General features: G+C 38.4%; 2 protein-coding genes across 6 annotated transcripts in view; one reads left to right on the forward strand and one right to left on the reverse strand.

Annotated features, from left to right (window-relative positions):
- Positions 1-42: 42 nt before the first annotated feature.
- On the reverse strand, positions 43-3,952 carry RPL35A (ribosomal protein L35a). 2 transcript variants are annotated; one of them, XM_058555971.1, is made up of 5 exons: positions 3,927-3,952; positions 3,143-3,187; positions 2,770-2,922; positions 1,457-1,601; positions 43-135 (listed from the first exon to the last, which is right to left on the reverse strand). In XM_058555971.1, exons 2-5 carry the CDS (start codon positions 3,151-3,153, stop codon positions 112-114), a joined length of 333 nt encoding a protein of 110 aa, XP_058411954.1. In that variant the 5' UTR covers positions 3,154-3,187; positions 3,927-3,952; the 3' UTR covers positions 43-111. The 2 variants fall into 2 exon arrangements, with proteins under 2 accessions (XP_058411954.1, XP_058411955.1); XM_058555972.1 differs by lacking the exon at positions 3,927-3,952 and adding an exon at positions 3,727-3,810.
- Positions 3,953-4,305: 353 nt separating this feature from the next.
- Positions 4,306-24,116, forward strand: part of IQCG (IQ motif containing G) — a 41,665-nt gene continuing 21,854 nt past the window's right edge. For 2 of the 4 annotated variants that reach the window (XM_058555988.1, XM_058555991.1), the window contains exons 1-6: positions 4,306-4,356; positions 7,980-8,049; positions 8,989-9,256; positions 12,890-13,116; positions 16,803-16,931; positions 22,746-22,827. In XM_058555988.1, the coding sequence (XP_058411971.1) occupies positions 8,042-8,049; positions 8,989-9,256; positions 12,890-13,116; positions 16,803-16,931; positions 22,746-22,827 (714 nt within the window). In that variant the 5' untranslated portion in view covers positions 4,306-4,356; positions 7,980-8,041. Of the gene's footprint in view, positions 4,357-6,687; positions 7,115-7,979; positions 8,050-8,988; positions 9,257-12,889; positions 13,117-16,802; positions 16,932-22,745; positions 22,828-24,116 lie in introns of those variants that run through there. The other 2 variants (XM_058555990.1, XM_058555992.1) reach the window with 2 other exon arrangements.

Here is a 24,116-nt window from a genome sequence, read left to right on the forward strand (position 1 = left end):
TGATAAATTTGAGCACATAGCAACTAAATTTTATGGCAAAGAGATTTTTAAGCCATTTAATAAAAATACAAGGGAACAAATCCAGTTTTATTTATTTACTTTTCAATAAGTTTAAATCCTTGAAGGGTACAGCATCTGGGGGGGGAAAAAGAACACAATGTCATTAGGTGCATGTTACATACAAATTTACAAATGTTATCAATTACTACAATATGGATAAATCTCCTTCCGTTGTCCCATTACTCTTTTAAGATTTTTTATTTTTATTGAGGTAACATTGGTTTATTACATTATATAAACTTCTGCTGTGCATCATTATATTTCAATTTCTCTGTAGATTATATCATATTCGCCACCCAAAGACTAATTACCATCCATCACCATACACATGTGTGAATCACCCATTTCACCCTCCTCCCTTCCCCTTTGGTAGCCATTACTCATTTCTGAAAGGTGTCCAATGACAACTTTTATCCTGGTGGGGAGGGAATTGAGTTTTTATAGCCTCAGTCTCTAGGTAAACCCGCTTTGATTAGGAACAAGTACTGGGAGCAGTGCAAGTCCATTTAATTTTGCTTCTCCTACAGAGTAAAAACCTCCTCTGATGAGAAATCTCAACTGCTCAGCAGGGTTCAAAAGCACCCTGTGACCTCAAGAATACGGCCATGCCTACTCTAAATGAATCCTGACTAAAGAAAACAGGAGCTATTTTAGAAAATCACAGGATCTGGAGTCGAAGACTTGGGCCAAAGTCCTGGGACTGAGAAACATGAGCATCAGTTTTCTTCCATAAAATAAGGCTAATAACACCTATATTATAAATTTATTTTTTTTGTAATGAAGATCAGCCCTAACATCCATGCCAATCCTCGTTTTTTTTTTTTCTCCCTTTTTCTCTCCAAAGCCCCAGTAGATAGTTGTATGTCATAGTTGCACATCCTTCTAGTTGCTGTATGTGGGACACGGCCTCAGCATGGCCGGACAAGCGGTGCGTTAGTGCGCGCCTGGGATCCGAACCCAGGCGGCCAGTAGCGGAGCGTGCGCGCTCAACTGCTAAGCCACGGGGTCGGCCCCCAATAACACCTATTTTAACAAGACTGTCATGATTAAGCAATAGGAAAATATTAAGAATTATGCCAGGAAAACGTATGTTGAATTTTTATTTTCTAGAAAATACTTCAGTGCCCAATATCTTTGCCAGAAAACTGTTCATTTAAATGATCCCCCCCCCCCCCCCCCCGAAGCAGCTTTAACAAAATCTGAAATCTAGGCACAATCCATTTGAATACTTTGCCTTCACTTTCTTTCTAATGCCAAAAAGCTGAAGTAGCCACTAATTTTGCAGCATAACCTACAGGCGATGTTTTATAATCACAATAGTTCTTAGAGTGAAAGCCCAACCCCTTGAGCTTAGTTTGACTCAACAGAGTGCCATACTGCTAATAACTGTACTTACCACACGGATTCTGTGTCCAATCGCCTTAGCAGGAAGGTTGCTTCGGAATTTGGCACGAACCATGCCACTGTTTCCATGAGCACGAGTTACCTTTCCCCAGATTACTCTGGTTTTGTTAGGTTTGCCACCAGGAGTCACTGTGTTGCTTATTTTAAAAGGGGATTAAAAAAAAAAAAAAAGCATGAGAACCCAGGCAACAATGTGATAGAAATTCAAGGTGATCTCTAGACCAGTGGCTCTCAACCCTAGTTAACCACTTAGTCATGGGGGGTGGGGGGGGCAGGAGGAGTAGGGAATGGGGGGAATCTGGGGCATAATTTATTCAACAAATCTTTGAGTACCTACTGTATGCCAAACACTTATAAATGTAATTTTTTGTAATTTTGTAAAACACAGCCATTTACAAAACATAAACCTCTTCCAGAGAATAATCAAGTAATAAATCAGTAAATATATACAATGTCACATGGTAATAGCTACAATATTGGGGGGAAAAAAGCAAAGTGGGACAAGAAGCGTGAGAATGTTTGTGTCCAGGGAGAGGAAGGAATTTGCAATTTTAAACAGCCAGAGAAGTCCTCATTGAGAAGCTAACACTGGAACAAAGACTAGAAGATAAGGCAACAGCCTGTGTTAAAAACCTGAGGAGGTTGTGTCCCTGGCTTGTGGAAAGGCAGAAGACCCCAAGGGTGAATCCTAGCTGATCACCCTAGCTGGGTTAAGAGTAGAAACAGGGAGCCCTGAATGCCCAGGGTCTTAGGGGCTCCTTAACGACTTTGGCTTTTACTAAATGAGATGGCTAACAGTTGGGAGGAGTTTGAGCAATATACAGATGATCTGACTTATAATTTTCAAGGCTCACTCTGCTTGCAGGAGGAAAGGCAGGGCAAAGATGAAAGCCTGTCCCTAGAGATTTTAATTGGTCTGGAATGGGTTTAAGAACCCAGGATTAAGAACCAATGCTCTAGAGAGAGAACATGTTTAACCATGTATATATAACATAATTTCAAGGAATCAACAAAATGAATTAAGGCACATGGAAAGTGCCCTATAAAAACTTAGGATCATAATATGAGAACTTGGCTCCGTCCTTGAAACAATTAACAGCTGGAATTTTTCTAAGCGCAGAAGATACCTAAATCCACCACCACCCACAAAAGTTACATCCTTCTAAAACCTACCATCAGGTTCCTTCAAGACCCAAAGTAGAAGCTACAACAGTACCAACCACTTTACCAACATCTTTTGTTTATTCTTCTTTCAAAATGAAAATGAGACAAAAATCAAAAAGCATAACAATACTATAAACTTACTTCTTTGCTTTGTACACGTAAGCACATCTCTTGCCCAGATAGAATTCAGTTTCATCTCGAGCATAAACACCTTCAATTTTAAGAAGGGCTGTGTGCTCCCTCTGGTTCCGGAGACCCCGCTTATAGCCAGCAAAAATGGCCTTCGACCACAGCCTACGACACACAAGACATATATTAACCATAAGCTGTTAAAAGATCTCGTTTAACTTCAACAAACCACCAGTATGATTTGACTTGTAACGACACCTACCCAAAAGTTATCTATACCAAACATCGAATTTTTTCCCCACTAGTTTTAAGTTTACATTTAGGTTCATACCCAATAAACAAAAAACAACTACAAGTACAAAGCAATTATATTTAAAACGCGTACCTTCCAGACATACTCGTCGTTTTAGAAGTCCTGTCTCCGGCAGGCCTTAAAACAAACAATCAGTTTAAAATCTTGCAGCGCCCGTTTCCCACCTAGTCCCTCCCGTTTCTTAAACCTGTCAGGCAAATCGCTTTTTGATCAGCATGTCACGTTAAGACTATGGGGAAATATAATTAAGCCATCACATCTACACGAAGCACAGTATGGCAAGACACCCCAACCTCAGAGAATGCATGATACCTAGGCAAACTCCAAAACGGAGACAAAAATGATTGTCAACACCCGACACTAAAAGAAATAACTCTTACAAACTCCAAAAGGAAGCCCTAAGAAAATTCATGCCACGATCAGTAGAAAAAAATGAAGGCCAAGGAGTCACAGAAGCACGCAGAAAACAAGACTTTTAAGCACTGAATGGGAAAATAAACCTGAGGAGAGAGACTGTAGACAAGTAAGACAAGCTTGGAGTAGGAGCAAATGGAAACAGAACCCAGCCTAAAGGAGTCACAGCCTCAAAAAACGAGCTAGACGGACAAAGTGCATCTACTTCACTCCGCTAGGGTCCAGGAAGCAACTCCGATTACCGGAGCACCCGTTCTCCGGGCGTCAGGAGACCAGCACCATCAGCCCCACATCTCCTCCATCCTGTCCTCTCTGTTGCTGGAATCCACAGAAATCACTGACTGGCAGAGCCCCCGAGCCGCAGCAGTACCTCGCTCAGGCATAAAGTTGAGCCCATCCCAGTTATTTTCCCCCAAAGTTCAGCAACAGCAGACGCCCTCACCTCCACAGCCTCCAAGATGGCGGAAAAAGAAAGTGGAGGCCCCGTCGCGCGGCCTTGTGGGATAAACATGGGTCCGCCCCCAGTTTAGGCATCTTCCGCGACCGCCGGGGGTGGGGGGGGGGGGAAGGCCTCGGAAATCGTCTTCTGACTGAAACAAGCAATGTTAAAGAGCACTTTTAAAATTATTTCCCTAAGTCCTTTTATCTTTGTAAGCTGCAACATGTATTACTTCGGAACAGAGGAAGGCAAAGTGCTAGACAGCTAAAGGATAAGAAAAGGTGATCGTTGCCATAGAAACACCTTAGTTTGGTTCCTGTGCGTCGGGTTCTGTAGGTGGGTAAGTGAAGCCAGAGTGGCGGCCCCCCCTCGGCCTCGAGTACCCCAGATTTGATTCGCCAACATGGGGGTATCTTTCCCTCTGACCACACAGGTAAAGGCCAACGGAGATTCTCGGATCCCAGCCTGGAAGAGAAAGGCCGAGAGCACGAAGGCAGGAGGAGCTGTTCCTTTTCTTTACCTTTTTTTTTTTTTCTTACTCCTTTCCTCCTACTCCTTTATCTCTTCCAAGAAATGACTTAAGTTCTTACCTCCATCCTTCGTTTTGCCCCCGATGGTGAGGAGGACTGCCCTGAAAAGACTTTACTGCCTTTTAAAGATAACTCATTCAGCTGCCAGGCAAACTCTCGGGGCCCCCAGCACCGTGCCCACACGTAGTAGGTCTTCAGTAAGTACTTGTAGACTAGAATAAGATAGATCAGTAGACATCAGAGATTTACGTTTCCTAATTATTGCATATTTATTTGGGTTACCCTTTGGATTCATTCATTTTTTCAACAAATAGTTTATTGAATGACTGCCATGTACCATCTTTGTTCCTGGCTCGGAGGACGCTGCAGTAAACAAAACAACAGAAATCTCTGCCCTCATAGAGCTTACATCTTAGTAGGGGGAGCAAGACAATAAGCAAGTAAATGGCACATTGGAAGGAGATGTGAGACAAATTTTCTCAATGGAGAAAAATTAAGCAGGGAGGCCACTGTAAGGGAGGCTTTTACTCTGAGACGAGAAGCCATTTGAGGGTTCTGTACAGAGGAGTGACTGAGTCACTGTGTTGAGACTGAAGGGAAGCAAGGCCAACAGCAGGGAGACCAATTAGAAGGCTATTATAATGATCCTGATGAGAGATTATGGCATGTAGAGAGGGGTGATGAGTACTGAAATTCTGAATATATTTTAAGTGTAATGCTGACAGGATTTGCTGATGGGTAAGGAATGAGAGAGGAAAGAGTAAAGGATGACTCCAAAGTTTTGTGGAATAGATGTATATAAATCATATTTAAAATCAGATCCTCTTTTAAGTGCATCAGGATAGAGATTATCTACCTTAGAGCCCTATCCCCTATCCAATTTTCTCTGTCCCAGAAATATGCTAGAAATCCCACTATTAGAGATGTACTAGAAATCCCACTGTTAAATGTGCTAGAAATCCAAGTGTAAGTACTCCTGAGAAGAATAACACATTAAGTGTGAGTTTCATTCCTTTGTTCATTCATTCATTCGACAAATACTTATTGAACACAATGCCTGAAACTTAGGATACAATAGTGAGCATCATTATCAGGATTCCAGCTGTCATGGAACTTAACAGTCTAGTGGGGGAAACTGACATAAACATTACAAATTGTGAAGAGAGCTGTTGAAAAATAAGAGTGCAATGAGTGCTTGAACAGAGGAATCCTGATCCAGCCTGATGAGTCAGGAAAATGTCACTTGCAGAAGTGTCATTTAAGGCATTTTACAAACTGCAGGTGATGGCCCATTAGTAGATCATGATTATAATATTTTTTAAGTAAAATATGCTAGAACTGAAAATATCAGAATGTATCACACATGTTAAGGGTAAGTTGTTTCATGAAACTTTTGTTTCAGTTATTTGTATGTATGTATATTTATATATAAGCTATATGTAAAAATGTATGTGTGCCATTGTAGGTCATTGTATCAGTCAGTGTTGGCCTGGAAGGAAACAGTTGGCAGAGATGAAAATTTACTAAAGAGTCTGCTTACAAAGGTGTAGGCAGGAGTGAAACTATGAGAGATGATGCAGTCTCCAGAAACATGTGGAAGAAGAAGTTTCCTGAGTCCCCAAGAGACAGCAAGATGGAGAGGATTGCCTGATGGGAGCCATGGTCTTTGATAGAGAAATATAGCCGACCATTGGTGATCTGACAGGGAGGGAGCTGGGAGAATAAATACCTATCCTCACTCTCCTACACTTTGTACCTCTTTCCGGAATCTCCCGTTGGTGCACTCCATTTGGGTCAGTCTCTCAGGGCACAGAAAATGGTGGAGATTGGACCTAGAGGGGCAAATGGCAGATACCTGCAAAATGCCACTGATTTAATCTGGTACCTAATAGATCAGTGGGACTTTACAAGGTGAAAAGGTGAGGGGAAGAGTGGTTCACGTTGAAGGAATAGTGTAAGCAAAGACCCTGAGTTGGAAGGGAACATGGTTCCATAGAAGAAGTGAAAGAAGCCTATTGAGGCTGGAGCCATGAGAGCAAGAAAAAGGCAGTGCCAGAGGGATCTGGAGAGAAACAGAGGGGGCCAGATCATGTAGGCCTTATGGGCCATGTTCAGAATTTTAGTTTTTGTCCTAAGGCAAGGGGAAACCATTTAAGGGTTCTAAGGAGAGACATGATCAGATTTTCAATTTTAAAAGATCAGTCTTTCATTTATTTTTTATTTTTTAATTTTTTTTTTTGGTGAGGAAGATTGGCCCTGAGCTAATGTCTGTGCCAGTCTTCCTCCATTTTGTATGTGGGACACCTCCATAGCATGGCTTGATGAGCGGTGTGTAGGTCTGCGCCTGGGATCCGGGCCTGCGAACCCCTGGCCACCAAAGCAGAGCAAGCGAACTTAACCACTACACCACGCCAGATCAGATTTTCATTTTTAAAAGATCACCTCCAATTTGGAGCCTGTTAGAGTAGTTCAAGCACGAAACAACAGCAAGTCCATCATGGTGTTGGGGGATATGGAAATAGAAGGTCAGGTCCACAGGACTTGGTGATGGTTTGGATTGGGGGAATGCTGATCAAGATGAAGGAGGAAGCAGGAATGACCCCTGGGTTTCTAGCATTGAGGAACGAGAAGCCAGAACAGCATGAAAGCACTGGATACTGCGTAAGCATTGCCCTGTCTTACCTCTGGGAAGCACATTTACCTATGCCCCAAGCCTAAAAAATGCAAAAATAAAGAAACGACAACACAGCAAGAGAACAAAATCTTCTTAACACCGCGCTACTTCCTCCTAAGACTCCTAAGACAGAAAATTTGGCTAGTTTGGAGTATCTTTTTTTCAGTTTACGTAAAGATTATGTTTTATATGCTTGAATTTTTGCATATGAGATTTTTGTTGCGTGAAATATACGTGTACCACCCTTCTCAGGATCACTTTATTGTGGACAGAATCACACTAGAAACTTACCATTCACCGTTTATTCAGTATAGAGCAAAATTCTACATAGGGTGTTCTCATTGTAAAGCTCATTTAAGCAGAAAGGACTTTGGTTTACTGACGAGGGGTGACATCTTGAAAGCAGTATTAAGTTGATTTCCAGGATAAATACGGTTTTTCTAAGTGCAATCCCAATTGGTCTTCTCAGTCCAGGTGCAATAAATTCTGTTACCTGGCAGATCAGGGAAATGGAGTGATCTAAATATTTTAGTAGTCAGAATAACAGAAAAGTAAATCTGTTATATAGAGACTATCAATTAAAAATCAGAATACAATAAAAAATGTGAAAACCATGTTGGATATGAATTTACCTTAAGAAGAGACTCCAAGATTGCATTTATCTGCCAATAATTAAGCTTAATAGACCTGCACCACATGATGTCAATGGTTCTTGCATGTCTGGGACTGCTCTAATAAGCAAAAAAAGCTTTTGTAATTCTTTAATTTTCTCTTAATGAAAGGGCATAGAAATAACTTAATCATCATTCAGCACTCCCTTAAACTAATTTCAACGTTTTCTTCCCATTTTAGGTGACTGCATTTTTTGAGATTATAAATGTATCACTGAAGTTAACAAAACAAACTCAAGAAAAATGGAAGAGTATGTTCAAAATTCTAATTTATTTTGTATATGTGTGTATATATATATTTATTTATTTAAATTATGCCTTATGTTAAATTTCTGTGTATTATTTATCTATTGCTATGTAACAAGTTGCCCCAAAACTTAGTGACTTAGAATATAAACATTTATTGTTTCATACCATTTCTGTGGGTCAGGAATTTGAGAGCAGCTTAGCTATATGGTTCTGGTTTGGGGTCTCTCAAAAGGTTGAAGTTGACGAGGGCTACAGTCATCTGAAGACTTGACTGGGGCTGGAGGATCCACTTCTAAGATGGCTCATTTACAAAGCTGGCAAGTTGATGCTGACTGTTGGCAAGAGGCCTTAGTTCCTCACTCTCATGAACCTTTCCACAGGGCTGCTTAAGTGTCCTCATGACAAAGCAGCTGGCTTCTCACAGAATGAGAGATATGAGAGAGTGAGGAGAAGCTGCAATATCTTTTCTTACCTAGCCTTGGAACCCACAATATCCTTTCGGTTACATAGGTTAGGTAGTCCTCTTCAATTTGGGGGAGACTACAAAAGGGCATGAATACAAGAAGGTGCGAGTCATATGGGCCACTTTGGAGACTGGCTACCACATTCTGTTTTTCACTAATCAAGAGACAATTTTGGTTAGCATCTAAAGCTGTTGCTAGAGAAAAGTTAATTTTGGCTCAATTCAAATTGGTTAAGCATAGCCAAATAGCTACATATCTTTATTAAACAGTGAGTTGCTTGACTTTGGTTGATCAAAATGTGACTGGGAGGTATTTAGCAGAATCGCACACAAACTTCTACTTTTGTTCTTTGTCTTGGTTATATTATACGACAATATGGATTTCATGGAGCCAATCTACAGGCTGCCTATGCTTTTGAGTTTAAGTAATTTTTAAATATTTGGTGGCTGATTTCTTTTTTCTTTATTCTTTCTTTAGAGGCTGGCTGGAAGCCTCAAATCTTCCTCCAGAAGTTTTGCATTCTGAGGTGACAGTGTCGGTGACAGGTGAACCACCTAGTGCTGTGGAAGAAGAAAAAGAGGCAGCCAAAGAAACAAACATAGAAAACATCCTGGAAATCATAGAGCCGCTCTTCATTCTAGATGTGCTGAGGATCTCCGCGGTTCTGGAGGATACTATAGACCAGCTCTCTATTCTGAACTATATCATGCCGGTTCAGTATGAAAGTAAACTAAGCACCAGCATGGTACATACACTCACCATTTTTTAATTTTGGCTTTCTTTCCTTTTTATTTCTCCATCATTTATAGTACTTATGCCATTAAACTTAACATGGCAAATAGCACCTTTATTTCAGATAAAGGGCTATAATAATTACCAGAGATATGTACTCTAAATCGATGGAGTGAAATAGCCATAGCTCAACATACATTACCAGTAAGAATATCCTTTTCTTCCATTATATTGGCATTATTCAAAAAAGGCTATAGTTAAATCAGTGTAGATACAGTATACATACTGAGATCAGGCAAATTACTGAGTTGTCCCATCTATCTTATATTTCTCAGCTGTTAAAAGCTGACTGAATACGAAGAAGAGGAAATTCAACTAGACCCTCTTAACATTTCTTTAATCTGAAATGGCTTTGTTGTCGTTGCCGAATATGTTGCAGTCTGCCTTTCTGAATATCTAGCCACGTCGCTGTGTCAGCCATTACATTTTCAATGATGTTACGGGCTTCTCCTCAAAGCACTATTGAGTTATCAAAAAACTCAACTTGGTAGTAAGCAAAATCTTTATAAATTCTTAAGCTCTTGTAAATTTTAATAACGTAGGTTGTAGATATAAAATAGAAACAATTTATAAATACAAATACAAATTTATTAAGTTTAGCAAAATTACATTGTATCGTTTTTACAGAATATATTCTTATTCTATGACAAATGAAAATTGCTACATAAATGAGAGGGTAAATTGCTTTCCATGTCTAACAGAAAAGAAGTCCATGTTTACTGTGACTAACTATTAAATTTCCCTTTAATCACCTGTTACAATTTTTAAATTATTGTTATTATTATATGTATAGTCTGGGTTTGTAAAGCTTTCATTGAAGTTTAAAAGTTTATACAAGATTTTAATAGAACACTGGATTTGGAGTCAGGAGACCTTTGTAGTTTAGTTGTGTGCTATGAGCAATTCATTTCACTTTCTTGGTCTTAGTTTTCTCATTTGTAAAATGTGATGGAGTTTTAACTAAATGATCCATATGGTTCCTTCCAATGCTAACATTCTATGAGTTTTGGGGTGGCTTTAAAACAATGTTAATGGGTATTATAGGAATTTTATAACAAATTAATTTTCTTATCAATTTATAAAAGGCAAGGAATTTGGAACCCAAGGACTAAGCCTTTCAATGCATTTAAAATAAGAGTCTAATTCATAAATTAAGCTAGTTAACAAATGGTACAGAAGAGACTAGTGTTTCCTGCCTATTTTCTCCTTCAATAAGAATCAAAAATAGAAAGAGAAGATATTCAATTAACAAGGTGAAGTCTTATCATGATACTTATCAATGATACTTACTGTCAGGCTTAAAAAAGGGTAATTTGACCTTATAGAAACTCAAGAGAGAATGAGAAACTCAAATTAAAAACAGCATTCAGCAGTGACCACAACTCCAGTAAATAAAAGAATGAAACTTTTGCACTGTTTTATTCTGGTTTATGATAGTGATCCTCACTCACAAAATTTTCTGACTTAACAGAGGCCTTGCTTGTGATTTTATAGTAGTGTAAATAATAAAGGCTTACAGTCTTATCTTGATTAATAGGAGCTTAAAAGCCCCTTTCTCAATATGTTACTTCTATAACTTAAAAAAATTTTGAATCTCTTAAAATAATTTTTTGCTTTTTACTTCATAGTACTATAGTTGTTCTAACTCATGAATTTTACAATGCCATTGCCCTATAGGGTATAGGATGTATATTTTAAAACCTTAGTATGTATGTGCGTGTTTTCTTTCTCCAAAGGCTTTACATTGTTTAGCTTCATAACAACCTTGGGATGAAAGGTTAGCGTTACCCCTCTTTTATAGCCATTTTTGTAGCTAAAGACATCCCCAAATAGATTTTCATTTATTAGAATCATGGAATGGAATGATGAAAAATATAGTAATGTACAAGGTTCTACCAGAAGTGGGAATAATTGGACCAAAATTTGGAAAGAGCTCCCCTGCATGTTTTTCTTATCTTTTCCCTTAGGGTCTAATGCTCTACCTTGTACATAGTGTGTGCTATATAAAAACCTTTTCTAGTGAATGGACTAAAACACTTAGCTAGTTTCTTTAAGTTCTCTTCTTAAAAATTCATATTTATTTGCAGTAATCAGTAAATCAGGCTGCTTGACATATTTGCTTCCTTTTCCAGATGCTCAAGCATAAAGGTAGAGGAAAAATGGTTAGGAAATCAGAAAAACAGAGCTTCCTAGGCCCTACATTTTCCTCTTCCCTCCCTGGACAAAATCTAAAATAATAACCATCCATATACTTAAGGTTTTCCTTATGTCCAATTAAGTTTCAGTTTAATTGTTGAAATTCTATGGCTTCTATTCTCTTTGTCATCAGTCATATCAATTTCAATTTAAAGGAGTATTTTAAAATTTAATTCTTATTTAAGGCAGCATTTTGTTTTGTACTTGCCTAGAAATGTTTTCCTCAGATTTGAATCTTTGCTTATTGTTGGTATAAAGAAAAATGTTCTGTGTTTATTAACCTTTCAAAGATAGTTTTTTAACATTTCTGGGCTAGTTGGAGTTTAGCTAGGAAAGACCTAGGCTTTATGTATCAACATGCAAATAAACTTTTTTTCTGTGCATAGGATCAGCACAAGAATTTGAGTAATCATAACAAAAGCAGGACTTACATAGTTCTGTGTACCATTCTAAATGCTTTATGTATATTAATTTATTTAATCCTCATAGTAGCTCTATGAGGGCAGGTACTATTATCCCTATTTTACCAATGGGAAAATGGAGGCATAGAGATGTTAAATAGTCGCCTTAAATCAATGTGGTTTAGTAAGAGATCAAGCCAAGATTCAAACAGGAAAGTCTGACTTCAGAGTCTATATGCATAATCACTATGTTATATGGCCTCTCAATAGCTCAAGCTTTTAGCCACAGATTAAATAGGAATCATCAATTAAAAAACATACGCTGTTCCTATGGTGATGCCTACCGCTTAGTATTCAAGTTTGGGTCTGAAAAATAAATTATTTTGGCTTTTCCCCACATAACCTTAGAAAACTATACCACACCAGTAAATATACTATCAACTTCTCTCTGGTATGATTCTCCTTTCATTCTTTATATTTCAAATTCATGTGTTCAATGAACATTTGAGTCTCTACTATACCCTAGGCATTGTTCTAAGCAATGGGACTATAAACATGGCCACATTTACTATCCAATCTTGTTCCAAAAAGAATTCGAGGTGAACCAAGATGTCTAAGACACTGTCCCTTCCCTCATAGAATTTACAATCTAATGGAGATATTTGTACAAATAATTACAATATGGTAAATGTCTACTAATAGAGATATTCCACAAAGAACTTTGCCTTCGATCATAATCTTAAAGCTACCAGGTGGTAAGTTGGGGAATGACAGAGAGAGGGAATACTGTCTAAAGGCAAGAAGACACAAAACAGCAGGACATGTGGTTTGGTGTGGCTGAAGAAAAGGGTAATTTTCGTATAGATATTGTACTATGGAATATAAGTGGGAGAAGATGAGATTGAAAAAGGTAGGCAGAGGCCCTTGTATAGCATCATTTCTTTACTCTTTTAAAATGTCATACATAAAATGTCATTTATTGTTTTTAGAAGAAAAGCAAAGAAATGAATTTAGAAGGAAAAAGCCTAGAAAAACTTTCAGAAGCCTTGAAAACATCCAGTCCATTCATACCTAAAGAAGAATCTGAGTTGTCAGAAATCAGACCAGAAGGCCAATTTGCCAATGAGTTTAACAAAATGCAAGATCTTGTCTTCAAAAAGCCTATAACACAGACCATAATGACTACAGAGACACTGAAGAAAATTCAGATTGATAGGTAAGGAAGGAGAGCATATCTGGAAATGTAATAATGTATCTATAGATGGATGAAGAAAGGGTACAAGGGTGGCTAACTGCTGTCTTATAGATTGGTCGTTATATCCAGGGCAACTGCTGATAATAAGATTAGCTAAAGATTGCCCAGAGGAAGTGTGGTATAGTTGAAAGTATGGTGGCTACGTGATCTTGGGCAAGTTATTGAGCCTTTGTTTCCAATTTATAAAAGTGAGAATAATGATAGCAACCTTGCACCATTAACGTGAGGATGAGAAATAAGGCTTCAGCCAAGTTCCTGGCACGAAATGGTAGCTATTGTGATGCTTTTTGCATTAATAAGAGACAGACCCCATCAAGCTAGCCAAATTTTAAGCTGTGTTTTAATTATGAGGGTTTCTTAAAGGCAGTCTCAATTTCCATTGTCTCGTTCTTCAGTTTTTTGTTGTCAACGGGCTTACTGACAAAGAATCCTGTTAAGTTTAAAAGAGGGTGTAACATCATGGTAAGGATTTTTGGTAAATGATAGGAATTTCCCAGGGCCACTAGCCAAATCTGGCCTGTAGTCTATTTTTGAAAATAAATATATTGGAATACAGCATTGCCTATTTGTTTCCATATTGTCTATGCCTGCTGTCATGCTGCAACAGCAGAGTTCAGTAGTTGCAACAGAGAATTTATGGCTTGCAGAGCCAAAAATATTTACTATTTGTCCCTTTACAGAAAAAGTTTGCTGACCCATGCGTTAGACCATCACCAGAAGGGTAATGTCTCTTGCTAAAATCAGTTTGGCCCAGATTTGCACACGTGACCGAAAGGTGTCCTGCTTATCAACTGCCCAATCTGGTTAATGTCCTTTTCATTCTCAGTGTGATGGCTCATATCTTTTCAGTCGGTTTCTTGACTTCAATGTACTTAACTTTTTTTCTTAATGTAGTTATTGAATCTTTTTGTGTGAACTACTGTTAATAAATTATATAAAATAGTAAGTGTAATTCTTGCTGACTCTATATCAAAACATTAAATAGCAGTTTAAAATTCTCTACCTAGGAGAATATTATAAAGAGCAATGGACTAGGAATGAGGAAACCTGGATTAGATAGTTCTGGCTCTTTCTCAAACTAGTTATGTGACCTTGGGCAAGTCATTTACCCTTCCTGAGCCTGGGTTTACTCATCTCTAAAATCTGAGGGGTTTGTTAGCTCTTTTTTAGAAATTTTAAATGGTTTAACTTTTTCAAAATTATGAAATATTTCAAAAATGCAAAAAAAATAAAGAATAAAATAATGAATACTTATGTATGTCACGACCAAATCTTAACATTTTACCACGATTGCTTTCAAGCTTTTTTTAAAAAAAAATATAATACTTCAGATACAATTGAAGCCTCTAATCCTAATCCCCTCACTCTTCCCCCAAAGATAAACTCTCTTCTGAATTTGGCATTTCATATTCTCTTGCATATTGTGATACTTCTATTATGTATGTGTGCATTTTATTTAAACAAAACATACAGTTTTACATGTTTTTAAATGTTATAGACATAGTATCATACTGTACATTCAGTGTTTGTTAGTCATTGGTATGTAAACTTTTTCGGGTTAGGGAAGTTCTCTTTTATTTCTAGTTTGCTAAGAGTTTTTGTTGTTTTGTTTTTTTTTTAATTTTTTGTTTATTGCAGTAACATTGGTTTATAACATTGTAAAAATTTCAGGTGTACATCATTATACTTCTATTTCTGCATAGACTACATCATGTTCACCACCAAAATACTAATTACAACCCATCACCACACACATGTACCGAATTATCCCTTTCACCCTCCTCCCTCCCCCCTTCCCCTCTGGTAACCGCCAATCCAATCTCTGTCCCTATGTGCTTGTTTATTGTTGTTATTATCTACTACTTAATGAAGGAAATCATACGGTATTTGACCTTCTCCCTCTGACTTATTTCACTTTGCATTATACCCTCAATGTCCATCCATGTTGTCACAAATGGCTGGATTTCATCGTTTCTTATGGCTGAGTAGTATTCCATTGTGTATAAATACCACATCTTCTTTATCCATTCGTCCCTTGATGGGCACTTAGGTTGCTTCCAAGTCTTGGCTATTGTGAATAACGCTGCAATGAACACAGGGGTGCATGTACCTTTACAAATTGGTGTTTTCAAGTTCTTTGGATAAATACCCAACAGTGGAATAGCTGGGTCATATGGTAGTTCTATCCTTGATTTTTTGAGGAATCTCCATACTGTTTTCCATAGTGGCTGCACCAGTTTGCACTCCCACCAGCAGTGTATGAGAGTTCCCTTCTCTCCACATCCTCTCCAACACATGTTGTTTCCTGTCTTGTTAATTATAGCCATTCTGATGGGCATGAGGTGATATCTCATTGTAGTTTTGATTTGCATTTCCCTGATAGTTAATGATTTTGAACATCTTTTCATGTGTCTGTTGGCCATCTGTATATCTTCTTTGGAGAAATGTCTGTTCAGGTCTTTTGCCCATTTTTTAATTGGGTTGGTAGTTTTTTTGTTGTTGAGATGCATGAATTCTTTATATATTTTGGAGATTAAGCCCTTATCAGATGTATGGTTTGCAAATATCTTCTCCCAATTGTTAGGTTGTCTTTTCGTTTTGTTGATGGTTTCCTTTGCTGTGCAGAAGCTTTTTAGTTTGATGTAGTCCCATTTGTTTATTTTTTCTATTGTTTCTCTTGCCCGGTCAGACATGGTGTTTGAAAAGATGTTGCTAAGACCGATGTCGAAGAGCGTACTGCCTATGTTTTCTTCTAGAAGTTTCACAGTTTCAGGTCTTACATTCAAGTCTTTAATCCATTTGGAGTTAATTTTTGTGTATGGTGTAAGGTAAGGGTCTACTTTCATTTTTTTGCATGTGGCTATCCAGTTTTCCCAACACCATTTGTTGAAGAGACTTTCTTTTCCCCATTGTATGTTCTTGACTCCTTTGTCAAAGATTAGCTGTCCATAGATGTGTGGGTTTATTTCTGGGCTTTCGATTCTATTCCATTGATCTGTGTGTCTGTTTTTGTGCCAGTACCATGCTGTTTTGGTTACTATAGCTTTGTAGTATATTTTGAAATCAGGGAGTGTGATACCTCCAGCTTTGTTCTTTTTTCTCAGGATTCCTTTAGCTATTCGGGGTCTTTTGTTGTTCCATATAAATTTTAGGATTCTTTGTTCTATTTCTGTGAAAAATGTTGTTGGAACTTTGATAGGGATTGCATTGAATCTATAGATGGCTTTAGGAAGTATGGACATCTTAACTATGTTAATTCGTCCAATCCAAGAGCACGAAATATCTTTCCATTTCTTTGTGTCTTCTTCAATTTCTTTCAGAAATGTTTTATAGTTTTCAGTGTACAGATCTTTCACCTCTTTGGTTAAGTTTATTCTGTTGTTTGTTTTTAAATGAAGAGTAGATGTTGAATTTTACCAAATGCCTTTTCTGCGTCTATTGTGTTGATCATATGGTTTTTCTCCTTTTGCCTTTATTAATGTGATGAATTCTATTCATAGATTTCTAACACTAAACTATTCTCGCATTCCTGGAATAATCCCAACTTAGTGATGACGTTCTTTCTGGGTCTTGTGTGACTTCAGTAGCCTTTTGTGAACGTAGGGAATGTATCTTATTCACTCATCTTTTTTTGTGTCTTCTTACAGGCAATTTTTCAGTGATGTCATTACAGATACCATGCAGGAGCTGCAAAAGTCGGGCACTTTCACCACTCTCCTGAAAGCTTTGAGCAAAGAGAGGGAAAACAAAATGCATTTCTATGATATCGTTGCCAGGTCAGAGTAATATTAGGTTTCTTTGCTTTGTTGTATTTTAAAGTGCTATAAAACTCTTACGAGAAGCCACTGATTTCTAAAGCATATCAAATTTGTGCTTTCCAGGGAAGATAACCAGAAGGCAGAAATTTGGGTTCTCTTCCTGGTTCAGCTGGGACAATAACTCAGAGGTTTGGGCTTCAGTTATCTGTATCTACAATATATCAAGAATATCCTGGGCCGGTCTGGTGGCGCAGCAGTTAAGTTTGCATGCTCCGCTTCGGCAGCCCAAGGGTTTGCAGGTTCGGATCCCGGGCGCACACGATGCACCGCTTGTCAAGCCATGCTGTGGCGGCGTCCCATATAAAGTAGAGGAAGATGGGCATGGATGTTAGCCCAGGGCCAGTCTTCCTGATCAAAAAAGAGGAGGATTGGCAACAGATGTTAGCTCAGGGCTAATCTTCCTCACAGAAAAAAAAAAAAAGAATATTCTTCCTCTCCTACAGTAGTCTTTCTTAAGGCTGAGTTCACTGAAAATCCTGGAGCAATAACAAGTGATAATGAAAAGCATGCCAAAGGAAGTTTTCTTTTCCAGAGCCTTTCAACTAATTTCAAAGATTTTCATACCTTAAGAAATTCAGCACAATCAAAATGGTTTGGGACCAAGATAAAATTCTCTTTATATGAACCCTGAATAGTCAGAATGAGAAAGTGTTTATCTTGTCTGCGTAGGTGGAATTGTTTTTCCTTGAGTTTTTTCCTCTTCCTTTGTTTCTTAGTATTGGTAATGAATTCTGTACTAGAGTTATTAAAGCATGGAAAGCGCTTAGGATAGTTCCTGGCACATTGTAAGTGCCTAACAGCAATACTAGCTCCTATTATAGACCTAACATTCATTACTGGCAAGGAAGCAAGGAAATGAGCACTTATGTACATTAGTGGTGGGAGAATGAATTGGTATAACTTTTTGAAAAGTGATTTATCTATGAAAATAAAAATATATACACCTAATTTAAATGTTATAATATTCACTATTATATATGTACTATTCCATAATTTATTTAACCATTAGTTTGAACATTTACATTGTTTCCAAATTTTTGCTATAGCAAATAATGTGTCAGTGTATATCTTTGTACATAAATATACACCAGCAAATGTCTGAATCTGTTATTATTGCATTAGGTTGAGTCACTATATATAGAATTACAGAATCAAATAGATAGTTTATAGTTTAATGAATGATATTATGAAGCTATTTAAAGTATTGTTTACAAAGTTGTAATAACATGGGGGAAACGTTTATGTCACAATTTTAAGTAGAAGAAGAAAGACTGGAAATAGTGTAGTATTATCACATCCATATAATAAAACCAACAAAAATATGTATAGAAAATGAGAACTGGTAAGAAATACCCAGTGTATTAACAATATGGATATTTTTTCATAAAAATCTTTTAACTTTTTAGTATTTTGTAGATTTTTACTTTATCAAGGGAGAAAATAAACTTATTAACAAAAAAGCTTAACAAATTACATAGTATACCCTTTGATCCAGCATTCCTACTTTTGGAAATCTAGCCTATAGAAAAAAAATTAGTTCATATTAGATATATATACAAAATATTTATTGCAGCATAATGGCAAAAATCTAGAAATAGTATAAATGTTCTTCTATAAAGGAGTACTTGAGGGGCCAGCCCGGTGGCACAGCAGTTCAGTGTGCGCGCTCCGCTTCTGTGGCCTGGGGTTCGCAGGTTCAGATCCTGGGCTCGCACCAATGCACCGCTTGTGAAGCCATGCTGTGGTGGCGTCCCATATAAAGTAGAGGAAGATGGGCGTGGATGTTGGCCCAGGGCCAGTCTTCCTCAGCAAAAAAAGAAGAGGATTGGCATCGGATGTCAGCTCAGAGCTGATCTTCCTCACGCACAAAATAAATAAATAAATAAATAAATAAATAAAGGAGTACTTGAATGATTGTTAATTTTGTGAAATAAAAAACATACAGCTATTAAAAAGAATGAATTAGAGCTATGTGATTGGTCTAGAGGGATGTTCCTCATAGATAAATGAAAAAAAAGTTACAGTATTATGTGTATAGTATGACTTTTTTTTTTTTGAGGAAGACCGGCCCTGAGCTAACATCTATTGCCAATCCTCCTCCTTTTTTTTTTTTTCCCCTTTTACTCCCCAAAGCCCCAGTAGATAGTCGTATGTCATAGTTGCACATCCCTCTAGTTGCTGTATGTGGGATGCGGCCTCAGCATGGCCAGAGAAGCGGCGTGTCGGTGCGCGCCTGGGATCCGAACCCGGGCCGCCAGTAGCGGAGCGCCCGCACTTAACCGCTAAGCCACGGGGCCAGCCCCCTATAGTATGGTTTTTATTTTAAAAAATCTGCTCATTCTTATATGTAAGAGCATAGAGAAAGATGTGGAAGGATATACATCAAAATGCTTAACATTGGTTACCTCAAAGGAATGGAATTGGAGGGGAGACAGGAGATGACAGATTCTCCTTATCCATGTGTTTGTTTATCTTCCATGTATGAGTGAAATCATACAGTGTTTCTCTTTCTCTGTCTGACTTATTTCGCTTAGCATAATACCCTCAAGGTCCATCCATATTGTCACAAATGGCATGATTTGTCTTTTTTTATGGCTGAGTAGTATTCCATTGTATATATATATACCACATCTTTATCCATTCATCCACGTCTTGGCTGTTATGAATGATGCTGCGATAAACATAGGGATGCATAAATCTCTTTGAATTGTTAATTTCATGTTCTTTGGATAAATACCCAGTAGTGAGATAGCTGGATCATATGGTATTTCTATTTTTAATTTCTTTTGAGAAATCTCCAATTGTTTTCCATTGCCACTCTTTTTGTTTGCCAGTTTTTTGACATTTCTATTCCAAATCCAGCACCCAACTCTTCACCAGAGCTCTAAAAATCTCTACATAGAATTATACATATTAAGCTTCTCCCCCCTTTTTTTTCTTTTGAGACTTTCTTCTGTTGTCCTGCTTGTATTTGTGCTGGTTGATCCTAGAGCTGCTGCATTGCCATTGTCCTGGTCCTTCCGTTCATCTCCTGAGGTTCCCTTTTGATCCATTTTCTAGACCCCATTTGTCTTCGTTTTTGTGTTAGTCCCTCATTTGGTTGGAGCATGTCTTTCTGTAACTTCTTGAAGAAAGGGTTCATGGAAGGTAAATATATTAAGATCTGCATGTCTGAAAATATCTTTTTTTGTCCTTATGCTTTATTAGTAATTTGATGGGGTATAGATTTTTAGACTGAAAATTATCTTCTCATAATTTTTGAAGGCAATACTCCACTAACTTCTAGTTTCCTTGTAAATGATATTTATTTAACTGAATCTGTCCTTGAGGTGCTGAGTTTATTAGTAGAGATAAAGTATTTATCCTCCATCTTTATTTCTTATAATCTATAAATGGAAAGTACATAATCTATAGTTCAGCAATGACAGTCTCAAGATTCTAGTTAAGTACATGCTTTCTAAAAATTCCTGAGTAGCAGTACTTATCCAGATGCAATTTCATGATAAGGTTTTTTGGTCATTGCTGTAGACTGAATGTTTGTGCTCCATGCAACCCTCTACCCCACCCCAATTCATTTGATGATATCCTAATCCCCAATGTGATGGTATTAGGAGGTGGGACCTTTGGTAGGTAAGTAGGTCATGAGGGTGGAGCCCTCATAAATGGGATTAGTGCCCTTATAAAAGAGACCCCAGAGAGCTCCCTCTCCTCTTCCATTATATAAGAATGCAAATGAAAATGGCCATCTGTGAACCAGGAAGCAAGTGCTCACCAGACACTGGGTCTGATGGTGCCTTATTCTTGGATTTCACAGCCTCCAGAACTGAGGGAAATAAATTTCTGTTGTTGGGCCAGCCTGGTGGCATAGTGGTTAAGTTAGCGCTCTCTGCTTCTGGCAGCCCAGGGTTCGCAGGTTCAGATCCCAGGTGTGGATCTATGCACCACTTGTCAAGCCATGCTGTGGCAGCGTCCCACGTATAAAGTAGAGGGAGATGGGACAGATGTTAGCCCAGGGCCAATCTTCCTCAGCAAAAAGAGGAGGATAGGCAATAGAGGTTAGCTCAGGGCTAATTTTCCTCACACACGCAAAAAATTCTGTTGTTTATAAGCCACCCAATATATGATATTTTTGTTATAGCGGCCCAAGCTGACTAAGACAGTTATTGTTTTGTTTTGTCTATTCTTGTATTGTTTTGTTATTTTGTTTGTTTTAAACCTAAACAATGGTATTGCTAGAGATAAACAGAAGTCTGTTTCTGAGAGCAAACGAACAATAACATAAAGTAGTTAATTTCTCGTTCAGACAGTACTGAGTCTGAATCCTGCTCTGCCATTGACTGTTTGTGTGACCATGGCAAGTGTGTTAGTCTGTGTCTTCTGAGAGACAGATGCCCAGATGAGATTATTCGTGCAAAGATTTTATCAGGGGAAACACCTGTGTGAGAGAAAATGGGGAGGGAGCCTTTAGACCCAATGCTTTATTGACCCTAAGTGAAGGAGGGGGAAGGTTGGGTGGAAGAGACCACCTTGCAGTCTAAGGATGGTTCGGCAAGGTCATCAGGGAACCCTTGAGCCAAAGTCAACCATCAGACAAGTCTTGGGTCTCCCAGGAAGAGCCTGCCTTAGTATCCCTGCCACACACAAAAATTGGCTGGGAGCAGTCAGTGGGAGGTGTGGCCTCAGGGCACACACAGTGAAGGATTTCAGAGCCTAGACCTGGGACCCTTGTTCCAACTTACACTTCCTGTAGTTGGAGGCCTGTGAGGCATATTCTCATGTCCACCACAGCAAGATTCCTCAGCTCTCTAAGCTGCATTTTCCCCATCTGTAAAATAGGGATAATGACAGAGACTAACTCATAAGGTTATTGTGAGGTAAGAATATGTGATGAGCTCAGAATAGAAAGGATTCTTTTTCCTTTTCTTGTTCCTCTTCCTCTTAGCTTTTTCTCAACAGCATCTGTTTCAGATAGAACACTAATAAGCCAGAAACTCTTCCTCCAATTTACTAAAACAAATCACAGTCTTTTTTTTTTTTTTTGGTGAGAAAGGTTAGCCCTGAGCTAACCTCTGTTGCCAATACTCCTTATTTCCTGAGGAAGATTGGCCCTGAGCTAACATCTGTGCCCATCTTCCTCTATTTTTTATATGTGGGACGCCTGCCACAGCATGGCTTGATAAGCAGCATGTAGGTCCCTGATTCACGCCAGGAACTGGAACCCATTAACCCCAGGCCACTGAAGCAGTGTGCGCGAACTTAACCACTACACCACCAGGCCAGCCCCAAATCACAGTCTTTTTTAAAGTGTTACTGAAAGTGTGCTCCATGGACCAGCACCATTAGCATCACCTGGGAACTTGTTAGAAATGCGAATTCCTTGGCTGGCCCAGTGGCGCAGCGGTTAAGTGCCACGCTCCACTTCAGCAGCCTGGGGTTCACGGGTTCGGATCCTGGGCGCGCACCAACGCACTGCTTGTCAAGCTATGCTGTGGTGGTGTCCCACATAAAGTAAAGGAAGATAGGCACGGATGTTAGCCCAGGGCCAGTCTTCCTCAGTGAAAAGAAGAGGATTGGCAACGGATGTTAGCTCAGGGCTAATCTTCCTCACACACAAAAAAAAAGAAATGCGAATTCCAGGGCCCTGTCCCAGACCTACTGAATCATAATCTCTGGCATGGAGCCCAGGGACCTTTTTAAAATCCAGGTGATCCTTGTGCACACTAAAATTTGAGAAGCACTGCTTTAAACACAAATCCTCCTTATTTCTTCCAGCGAGGAAAAAGGAAGAAAACAGATAAAATCTCTTCAGAAACAGCTGCTTAATGTCAAAAGAGAACGGCAAGCTGAAGTACAGGTAAGAATTACCTGGGCAACACCAAAAGTCACTGAGCTAAAACAGCTGTATAGAAGCCAACCTTCTTAAGCAGAGAAAAGTTATATACGAGAAATCGTTGTTTCTCCTAGGGCACCTTTACTATTGAGAGAGCATACAGCTGGATCTTGCTTTTTTTTTTTCTTTTATGAATTCTGACAACCTCTGCCTTTTAATCAGTGTTTAGTCCATTAACATTAGTGTAATTATTGATATAGTTGTTGGATTTATGTCTTTGATTGTTTTCTGTTTGTCTCCTCTGGTTTTCATCTTTTCCTGACTTATTTTGGATATTCGATTTTTGTTTTTTTTCAATTTCTATTTTAATGTATCTGTTGGCCTTTTACCTATACCTCTTTGCATTTTTTAAACAAATGGTTGCTCTAGGGATTTCTTTTCACAATGTATTTAGCATTAATATTGTACCACTTGACATAAAATGTAAAAACCATGCACCCGTATAGTTTCATTTCTTGTCCTCCCCTCTGCCGCTGCCCTTTATCCTATGTCTGTCATATCTGTTACATTCAATGTACATTACAAACACCACCAGACAAAAAACATAGTTTTGCCATAAAAAGATATATGTGTTTTTAAAAAAAAATTAAGAAGAAAATAATTTTCTTATGCTTACCCAGATATTTATCAGTAAGTTTCTATTTGGTGTCATTTCCTTTCAGCCTACAGAAATTCCTTTACTATTTCTTGTAGTCCATGTTTGCTGCAGACAAGTCCTTTTAGTTTTCTTTTACCTAGAAATGTCTTTATTTTGCCTTCATTCTTTTTTTTGTTTGTTTTTTGTGAGGAAGATCAGCCCTGAGCTAACATCTGATGCCAATCCTCCTCATTTTTGCTGAGGAAGACTGGCCCTGGGCTAACATCCATGCCCATCTTCCTCCACTTTATATGGGATGCCACCTCAGCATGGCCTGACAAGCAGTGCATCGGTGTGCTCCTGGGATCCAAACCCGGGCCGCCAGCAGCAGAGTGCACTCACTTAACCGCTACACCACAGGGCCGGCCCCTGCCTTCGTTCTTGAAGGATATTTTTACTGGGTATATAATTTTGAGATGACAGATTTTTCCTTCAGCACTTTAAGGATAGCCAGTGTCTTGGCCCCCATTATTTGTTTTGAGAAGATAGTAGTTATTCAAATCATTATTCTCCTGTATATAATGTGTTTGCTTTTGAAATTTTATTTTTATCTTTGGTTTTCAGCAGTTTGACTATACCATGCCTAGATGTGGTTTTCTTCATATTTCTTCTCTTT

This window comes from Diceros bicornis, chromosome 15 (genome assembly GCF_020826845.1).
Source record: "Diceros bicornis minor isolate mBicDic1 chromosome 15, mDicBic1.mat.cur, whole genome shotgun sequence".
Lineage (NCBI taxonomy): Eukaryota > Metazoa > Chordata > Mammalia > Perissodactyla > Rhinocerotidae > Diceros > Diceros bicornis.